Source organism: Nematolebias whitei, chromosome 10 (genome assembly GCF_014905685.2).
Source record: "Nematolebias whitei isolate Nwh7 chromosome 10, NemWhi1, whole genome shotgun sequence".
In the NCBI taxonomy this organism is placed as follows: domain Eukaryota; kingdom Metazoa; phylum Chordata; class Actinopteri; order Cyprinodontiformes; family Rivulidae; genus Nematolebias; species Nematolebias whitei.
In genome coordinates this window covers 5,114,304-5,124,508 of record NC_056507.1, presented here as the reverse complement: position 1 = coordinate 5,124,508, position 10,205 = coordinate 5,114,304, and the positions used below count along the sequence as shown (strand labels likewise).

At 40.2% G+C, this 10,205-nt stretch overlaps 1 protein-coding gene across 1 annotated transcript in view; it reads right to left on the bottom strand.

Annotated features, from left to right (window-relative positions):
• Window positions 1-972: 972 nt before the first annotated feature.
• scamp2 (secretory carrier membrane protein 2) overlaps window positions 973-10,205 on the bottom strand; it is a 34,782-nt gene continuing 25,549 nt past the window's right edge. The window contains exons 3-8 of the mRNA XM_037683089.1: window positions 8,017-8,128; window positions 7,360-7,488; window positions 4,570-4,726; window positions 2,282-2,383; window positions 1,889-2,006; window positions 973-1,613 (exon numbers count right to left, since the gene is read on the bottom strand). Coding sequence (XP_037539017.1) covers window positions 1,464-1,613; window positions 1,889-2,006; window positions 2,282-2,383; window positions 4,570-4,726; window positions 7,360-7,488; window positions 8,017-8,128 — 768 coding nt within the window. The 3' untranslated portion in view covers window positions 973-1,463. The remainder of the gene's footprint in view (window positions 1,614-1,888; window positions 2,007-2,281; window positions 2,384-4,569; window positions 4,727-7,359; window positions 7,489-8,016; window positions 8,129-10,205) is intronic.

The following is a 10,205-nucleotide window of genomic DNA, read 5'->3' as shown; positions in this document are numbered from 1 at the left end:
GTTTTAAACCAGTACATCAAATAAACACACATCCATGTTTTTCCTAAGAGATTCTGTGGAAAATATACAACCGTGCGCAAATAATTTAGAGCTCTGCGCCCACAATACAAGTCAGACTTTTGAAAGCCCAACACTTAGATAAAGCAAATGAAAATGTAGGATCTTTGCCAGTAAATTAAAACTTTAAATCTGCCCATAAAATGCTGAATGTTGAAATGAAAACAAAATGTATCCTCATCCAGCATTACATGATAATGAGATGATTGGCCTTTAACTCATATTGGACTTTATGAGGTCATGTCAGTGTGGTCGAGACATTATTTAATATTTCCTAATTTCAACTGAAGCGCTTTCAAAAGAAATCTACAGTACTGATAAATTAAAGAATGAAAATAAATCTAATGATTAAATATGGAATTTAGATGAAGAAAAATGAAGTTATCGTATTTTTCGGACCACAAGGCGCACTTAAAGTCCTTTCATTTTCTTTAAAAATCGACAGTAAGCCTTAGGTATTAAATCTGGTTGTGCTTACTGACCTCAAACTGATTTTATGCGGCACACGGTGCTCAAAAAACTGTCAAAATTAACTTGTTTTGCTTAATGCGCCTTATAGTCTGAAAACTACGGTACAGTCTCAGTATGCAACGGTTAGGTCGAATGAAATTTGTTTTGTAAAAGCATGAAACTAAAGCAGCTCTATTTTCTTCTGCAGATGTTCAATTATCAGTTTGTTTCTGTACTGATAGTTCACTCCAGATTTTAATCCCTCTTAGTATTATCCAGGCTGAACAATTAAAAATTGTATGATTTTTTAATAAACTTCTTCCACATGAAGTCGAGACAATGTGCAGCACAGAAAACCTGCACGCGACAGAAAACTGCTTCTGAGGCAGAACACAAGTGAATCAATGACAAACATTTATTACAGTTCCATGAACAATGTGAAGAAACACAAGCACACCACCATCCACACACACACACACACACACACTTAAAGAGCACGGTCACAAAGTGATGACAAAATATACAAAGCAAAAAGGCGCTAAAGTAGCAATCAGTCATATTCATTTGTGTTTTCTGTCCCAGTTGTCCATGTACGACTTTACACTCCACTCATTTTCTCAATCCGCACAGAGCCAGACAAGGTCGCCCTGCAGGGCGACTCTGGATGTGAAATCCAGAAGCTACTATGGAAAGTTACCCATGAACTCACGGTAGAGGCTAAAAATAAAAATGGCCTCACCTGGCTCAAGGTCTATACATTAGAAGGTCAGATTAGAAGTTCTAGAAACCCAGAACAGCTGAGCACTGATGCTGCTCAGGTAGAATCCCTGCAGGGGTTGTTGCCTGCAGACCTTGTGCATCATGGTTGTTCATCACAAGTGCAGTGTTTTCACCTAGACCTTATAACATACAGACCTTGACCTGCAAGAAGGAGCTCCTTTCAGCTCGTTCTACACTTAGTTGTTTCCACTGTAAGCTCCCTGGGCAGCAGCTGAAGCTGCTCCGCTGGCTGCGGTCTGAAATGTTCTACTGCTCAAGACACCCTCCGACAGTTCCTGCTGGGCCTTTTGGAAACTGGCCCCGGTGCGGCGGTACAGGCCATGGACCTGAGGAGGGAGGAAGTGGGAGAAGGTGAGTGATGACACTTAGCGCCACAGGTCTTAGACCAGCGAGTTTTGTTCATGAAATTATTAATTACACTACGAATGTTTTGAACTTCACTCCACCACATGGTTATGGAGTTATATTTGTGTTAGAGTGTTACTGATGCGCTCGTAAATAATCTGAGCAAAGAATAGTTGGACAAATTTGTTTCCAAAACGTAAACTCCTTTAATACGTCGTCCTCTCGACGGGCGTTTAAAACGTGAACGAGCTCTTACCATCTTCAGCAGGACGACAGACGTGGCAGCACACATGGTGAAGAGGATGGCCACTATGATCATGATGATTCCTGCTGCCATGTGTGAACCGAATACAGATAAGGCAGAGATCCAGCCGCTGGAATCAACAACAAACAAATAAATAAAAAAAATGTTTTAACTGATATTGTCAGCATAAATAAACTGAAAGAAATCAAACACAGATAAACATAAAGTATAAAGTACTCGGCTAACAGGACCACGCCACCAACAGTGTTTTTATAATGCTATTTTTATTTAAATTGCTTTTTATTGTCGTTTGTCTCTTGAGTGAGAGCGCCTGTATAAATAAAGGTTAAATAAAGACGATACCTGGACTTTTCTGTGCAGTTTGTCAGAAAGCATGCGACTCACCTGTTGCCCCAGGAGGGGATGCCCACGGCTTGGACGATGAAGATTACAACTTGGACGAAAAACACAAAGAAGAAGAAGAAGTAGTTGAAGGAGCTGTCGGTCCTAAACAAACAGAAAACAAATCACACATTAAAATCACACAAAATGTGTTATGAGCTTAAACTTTATCATATCAAGTGCTACATTTAAAATAAAAATTTAAACAAGCATTTTTCACTTTGAACTATAATTTTTAACAGTTTTCAATCGACTATGAAGCTAAAATGTGATGCGTCAGCCGGTTTTTATGCTTTACTCTCTATATTTGGTATTATCGATATCAATGACACAGAGTAACATTTTCAATAACTTCTCAATAAGGATTTTCCCTCATTTTCCTTTTTTCACCAACAAATACACATAAAATATTTAGGTTTTTCAGACTTCCTAGGTTTTTAAAGCTCCTTCAAAAGATGCTTTAGGTAAGATTATGCATTTAAAGAGTTCCTAATTTGAAGCAAATGTCAAACAAACACTGCACATTACAAGTGAAAGTCCAAAATAAAGGACTATCAAATGTTGACAACTGGATTTCAGCTACTTTTTAAAACCTTTTGACTCTTAAGGACCAAAAGAAATGAATTAATTTAATCTAATTAATTAATTGCCATTTGAATCTACAGCAATTTTCGTTGTATAAGTCGCAGTGTTTTGCATAAATTAGCATGCCCTGCGACTTATACGGCAAAGCAACGCATTTGTTTTTATTCTAATTTTTATAACAATTTTTGGCTGAGATTTGACGATTTCATTCATTCCGACATGGAAAATATTGAACGCCACCATTTTCAGCCACTAGAGGGCCCTCAGCTCATATGGCACGCCAAGTTTCTCACTAATAGGTAAAAGTCACTGTTAATGAGACACTTGGCTTGCCGTACGAAGCCACCTTCATCTCGCTCCGGACTCCTGGAGCAAACGTCATATTAGCCACCCAGGCGAAATGCAGCTGATTCGACAATTAAAGTACATTTATTAAGTAAAAGTAAAAACTGATACACCTTTGCTATAATGTCGAGCAAACATTTGTTCTTAAAAGTGTTAATCTTGTTAAATTCTTGTTAAAGTCCTCCCGTGCACGCTCCCGCAGCCACCATCTTGGCAGCCAATCGATTTTTGGCACAACACCGGCCCACGTTTCCGGGTTGTCAGTGGTGACGCGTAATAGATGCGACTTAAACGGCGAAGCCACGTATTTATGGATTTTTCCACTTTATTAGACATATTTGGACGGATGTGACTTATATGGCAGTGCGACGTGTACGGCGGCAAGTACGGAAATTACAAGCGGTACGCTGAAGTCCCTCATCGCTGAGGGGGTTGAATAGTGAATGTTTGTGGTTTTCAAGATGAGTTTTTTCTGAACTAGAACTGAACAAGAAATGCAACTTTAATAATTTGGGTCAAAGACATTCAAGTGGATAGAAGTTGCAGTTTGTATAAGGTTTATAAGAGGTCTTTTTTGCTTGTATGAGGAGCGCAGAGTGATGGATCGTGGCGAGTGGAGGGAGCAATCTTTATCCACGGCCAGGTGTAATGGCAGAGCATCATCATCACCTTCACCAACGCCAATCATGACGCTTTCTAGTTTTTATTTTGTTTAAAAGGTATAGTTTCCTCAAATTACAGGGGTGGCCAGTGTACATATGTATACGGCGGTGGCCATCTTGGATTTTGACGTGGCAACCCAATTTTGATAGTGACCGATCTTTTACAATTTATACTTTTGTTGGATGCAACTGGGACCCTGTGTACACAATTTCGTTCCATCACATGCACCACGAGACGCGAATGACAATAAAGAAACCTTGAGCTTATGCCTAGTTGCAGCCACATAAGAAAGTGGAGATCAGTACGTTTCTTTTATTTGACCCAACATTTGAGCAAACTATACATTTAGGAAATATAAAAACTAAAAAACAAAGTTTCCTGAAATGATTAGGGTGGTCGGTTTACATATATATATACACTGGTACGTATATGGTATCAGACATCTTTGATTTTGCAACCCTATTTTTGAAAGGAACATTTCTTACTCTTAGTTGCAGCCACACACCAAAATGAAAGTCAGTATCGCACGTATTTTTCAAGTTACCACGCTCACAACATGCACAGATGGACAGTGGGCTTTTCCATTTCCTCTTTGCTCTGCGACGGGGGGCAAAAAGATGATCGCCTTACAGGCATTCTCTGCACAGCTTCAAAGATCCACACATACTGCACAGCTGCTTTCATAGCGGAGGACGCACCTGAAGGCCTTGTAGACAGGGCGGTACCAGCACATGAAGGAGCAGGGAGCAAAGAGAACGAGCCAGAGGATGGAGAGGCCGAAATCGACTCCGTGGTCACCGGTGGTGAAGTAAGCCAGGCACGCCAGCAGGTTGAGGAACAGAGTCATACAGTGGACTAAAAGAAGAAACGTTTGAGTTTTAAAAATATCTGCTTCAAGTCGGGCTGAATCGGAGTCCGTGCTGCTGCGAGACGAGCAGAGCTCCACACCATCACAAAACTTAAAACATTTTAATTAGACGATTAATACACACATTCACATGCATCTAATCAGTGGAGCAAGGGGAGCAGCTGCACCCCGTTTTTGAAGTGGAGGTGCAACCCCCCCACGCTGCTCTTATACTGTGATGCACTTAGCTCAGAAGTCAACAAGAGTACTACATATGGCACATTATACACCCGTCAACAAACTTATGAAGGAGTATTTACAGCAATGGCACGAACAAGTAAAGCCTTGTATATAGGTCTGTCACGATAACAAATTTTGCTGGGCGATTAATTGTCTCAGAAATTATTGCAATAAACGATAATATTGTTTGAAATTTCACAATTAATTGTCAAATTTTAGAAGAAATGTTGATTCGTTTGGCGTGTAGTACCTGCTTTGACCACCTGGTGGCAGTATAAGACTGTTTGACCCAAAGGATGGATAGTTGAGCAGTGTCTCCAAGAAAAATGGGAGGGAGGGCCCTTGACGTGACATGGTGAGTCATGGCAGACGTACGGTGGTTTGAGCTCTTTAGAAAAGCATTTTTCACACAAAGCTTTTAATTAAAACAATCAGTAAACAAGTTCTCAGCTTCTTTTTGCAGAGAAAAACAACTTTTTACACGAAGGCACGAGTTTCAACTGTGAATTTTGGAGCTTCGACAAAACGGAGGTTTATTCCCGAGGTCGGCCTGTTAGCTTAGCTGTGTTTAACGATCCAAAAACACAATTTTGGACGGTTAAAACAGATTTAAAAGAGAAAGTGAGGAGTCAGTGAAGACCGGAGTTGAGCCTTTTGTCATCCAGTGTCTTCAGTAGAAAGAGAGAGACAGGAAGAAACGATAAAGCTGATAAATGAAAATGAGGTTGATAATTGTCATTTATCGTGATTAATTGATTTATTGTTTATCGTGACCTACTTGTATAACCTTAGATCTTGATTTCACCTTGACCTATATGCGTTTGTTTCATTAAATTGTCTCGAGCAGAACTTATTGACTGGACAAGAGAAAGTGTACAGACGTACAGACAGAGACTTTATCATAAAACATCTGCTTATGAACATTAAATCTAAGAATGAGATCCCTGCCACCTTAACTGTTTCAGTTGCACGTTAGAAAACCAGCAGGATTTGCAAACCATAGTGCTCAGAGACCTGGCCGACAGTTATTAGAAATATAAACCAATAATGCATTTTTCTTTAATTAATCAATGTTGCAATTAATCAAGATTATAAAGATGGGGACCAAAATGTTCCAGCACAAAGTTTCTTCCCTTCCACCATTTAAAGGAGCCTTAAAGTTGAGTATGCAGTGTATGTAGAACATGCTGCACCCCAGATCACGAGGGCGAAGCATTTCCAACCCCCTGCCCCGACACATGCTATACTAAAAATTTATACCACAATGTGTCTTATAAAAGAAAAGTGAGAAGTGGTGTGACGTTACTAAAGGCAGCAGCCTGTCAAATAAAGACATGGCATTAGAAAAAAAAAGTTTGTAAGTAAGACTGTCACGATAAATCAATTAATCACATGATATATGAAAATTATCAACCTTGTTTTCATTTATCGGCTTTATCGTTTCTTCGGGTCTCTCCTTCTACTTGGATCGTTAAAAGCAGCTAAGCTAAGAAGCTAAGCTACGAGCTAAGCTAACAGGCCGACCTTGTGAAAAAAACCTCCGTCTTGTCGAAGCTCCAAAATTCACGGTTGAAACCCGTGCCTTCGTCTAAAAAGTTGTTTTTCTCTGCAAAAAGAAGCTGAGAACTTGTTTACTGATTTTTTTATTAAAAGCTTTGAGTGAAAAATGCTAAAGAGCTCAAACCACACAGAGCATCCGCTATTTTGAGAACAGAAGAAAAGAAAGAGAGACAGCCCATGTCACGTCAAGGGGTCTCCCTCTCATTTTTATTAAAGAGACGCGCTGCTCGCTCCCTCACTATCCATCCTTCGGTTCAAACAGTCCAACACTGCCATCCGGTGGTCAAAAAAGGTACTACACTCAAAACAAATTACCAACATTTCTTCTTAAATTTGACAATTACTAATTATTGACAAATTTCAAACAATATTATCGTTTATCGCGATAATTTCTGAGACAAATAATCGCCCAGAAAAATTTGTTATCGTGGCAGGCCTATTTGTAAGCTCGATCATCCAGGTAGATAACAACAAATGTTAAATCGTGTCATCTGGACCAGTTTCTTTAAGGGAGAAACTTTTTGCCTTTCATCCGAGACACTTCATCAGTCCGTTAGCTGAAGCCGGCCTGCAGGATGCCTTCACAAGCTGGAAGCTCAACCCCACTGGACTGGTTCCCATCATTTCTGACAACTGGACTAATCATTAGTGAGTGAATATTAAAATATATATATTATTATTATTATGATTAATATTTAAAGATTTAAAGGATGATGCTGCTCCACTTGCACCACTGATCAGACATCTGAGCATATATTCAATTATACATTTTATAGCATGATTATAAAAAAAAAAAAACACAGCAAAGGTTGACTCATAACTAAAAATGTGATGTACTCACACATCCAGAGATAGTATATCATTTTGCAGACCCTCCGGTACTGTTCAGGGATTTCCTCTGAGAAGTCCTGATAAAAACATGGTTTGACGGGGAAGAACTTAGGAAGTGGAGGCCAGTTGTTCTCTTTACCTGTCGAGACAAGAGGCCGCTTGTCTTTAATAGAATCTGGCACAGCAGAAAGAGTTAGACCAGCTCTGCAAACTCTTTTCACTCAGGCTGAAACTACAACAGGAAATACAATCACGTGACGCATGCCTGGAAGTGTGTGGGAGCTGAAAATGTTGTCAAACTATCCTTAAAATACAACATGAAGAGTTGGAACGAGTGAAATCCAGGACTGAAACTAAGAGTCATAACATTTACATAGAAACATAAATAGGGACCATTTTTATGCAGGCCAATATCAACTTAATAGAATAGTAGAAACTGAAAGTTCTTACAATTTAATACATGGTTACTATTTTTTAAATACTTCCTCGGGGTTTTGAGTGTATAGTTGAGGCTTCTCAGAGCTGCTTGTGTATTTTCACTGTAAGGATTTGCAGCTTCACAAAGCATCATCAACACAAAATGCACACGCAGCAGAAGGTTTTCCTGTCTACGTAATGTGTGCTGCTTGTGGCGCTGCGGAGAGGAGGGGGTTTCAACTTTAATGACCTGTTGAGGATCTGCTCTGGAGCTCGCGCTCTCTGCGGTCCAGCTCGGCAGCTTTTCTTTCTAGATCCTCCTGCTGTTTCAGCAGAGTGGCCTGAGCCGCAGCAGCAGATGCCTAAAGGAGGGAAGGAGAGTCAAAAACAGTTGAAACGACACTTTTACATTTACAGGACGTGATCTTGGCGACAACAGACGCTGTTGAGCATCGACATGGAATCAGCTGGTGCAGAGAAGATGCTGCGACGATTCAGAGTAGCATCCACAGGAAAGCTCAAAGCAAGAGTCGTTCTATCAACTCGTTTAAACTACAAACCGGACTCCAAAAAAGTTGGGACACTAAACAAATTGTGAATAAAAACTGAATGCAATGATGTGGAGGTGCCAACATCTAATATTTTATTCAGAATAGAACACAAATCACAGATCAAAAGTTTAATCTGAGAGAATGTATCATTTTAAGGGAAAAATCTGTTGTTTCCAAATTTCATGGCGTCAACAAATCCCAAAAAAGTTGGGACAAGTCAATTTTTCCCACTGTGTGGCATCCCCCCTTCTTCTTACAACACTCAACAGACGTCTGGGGACAGAGGAGACCAGTTTCTCCAGTTTAGAAATAGGAATGCTCTCCCATTCATGTCTAATACAGGCCTCTAACTGTTCAATCGTCTTGGGCCTTCTTTGTTGCACCTTCCTCTTTATGATGCACCAAATGTTCTCTATAGGTGAAAGATCTGGACTGCAGGCTGGACATTTCAGTACCTGGATCCTTCTCCTACGTAGCCATGATGTTGTGATTGCTGCAGAATGTGGTCTGGCATTATCGTGTTGAAAAATGCAGGGTCTCCCCTGAAAGAGATGACGTCTAGATGGGAGCACATGTTGTTCTAGAACCTGAACATAGTTCTCTGCATTAATGGTGCCTTTCCAGACATGCAAGCTGCCCATGCCACAAGCGCTCATGCAACCCCATACCATCAGTGATGCAGGCTTCTGAACGGAGCGTTGATAACAACTTGGGCTATCCTTGTCCTCTCTGGTCCGGATGACATGGCGTCCCAGTGTTCCATAAAGAACTTCAAATCGTGACTCATCTGACCACAGAACAGTCTTCCATTTTGCCACACTCCATTTTAAATGACCCCTGGCCCAGTGCAAACGTCTGAGCTTGTGGAGCTTGCTTAGAAAGGGCTTCCTCTTTGCACTGTAGAGTTTCAGCTGGCAACGACGGATGGCACGGTGGATTGTGTTCACTGACAATGCTTTCTGGAAGTATTCCTGAGCCCATTCTGTTATTTCCTTGACAGTGGCATTCCTGTTTGAGGTGCAGTGATGTTTAAGGGCTCAGAGATCACGAGCATCCAGTAGAGTTTTACAGCCTTGACCCTTACGCACAGCGATTGTTCCAGATTCTCTGAATCTTTTGATGATGTTATGCACGGTTGATGATGATAACTTAAAAGTCTTTGCTATTTTACGCTGGGTAACACCATTCTGGTATCGCTGCACTATCTTTCTGTGCAACAATGGTGGAATTGGTGATCCTCTTAACATCTTGGCTTCTGAGAGACACTAACACTCTGAGCAGCTCTTTTTATACCCAGTCATGTTGTCAGTTGACCTAATTAGTGTTAATTGGTCTTCCAGCTGTTCGTTATATGCTCAATTTCCTTTTTCCAGCCCCTTATTGCTACTTGTCCCAACTTTTTTGGGATTTGTTGACACTGAAATTTTGAATCAACATATTTTTCCTTTAAAATGTTACATTTACTCAGATTAAACTTTTGATCTGTCATCTATGTTATACTATGACTAAAATATTGACATTTGCCATCTCTACATCATTGCATTCAGTTTTTATTCACAATTTGTTTAGTGTCCCAACTTTTTTGGAATCCGGTTTGTATGAAACAGGATCGTAGACAGGAGTCGGTTTGTTTCACCTAAATTATGTACCGTATTTGTCGCCTATGAGTCACACCTTTTTGCCTAATTTGCATGCCCTGCAACTTAGTTATGGATTTTTTCCTGCCATATTTATAAACCAATTTTGGGCTGAGATATGACTATTTTCATTCATTCTGACATGAAAAATATTGAACACCACCGTTTTCAGCCGCTAGATGGCGCTCGAGTAATATGGCATGCCATTGTATCATAGATAAAAGTGGCTATTAATGACACAATTGGCTTGC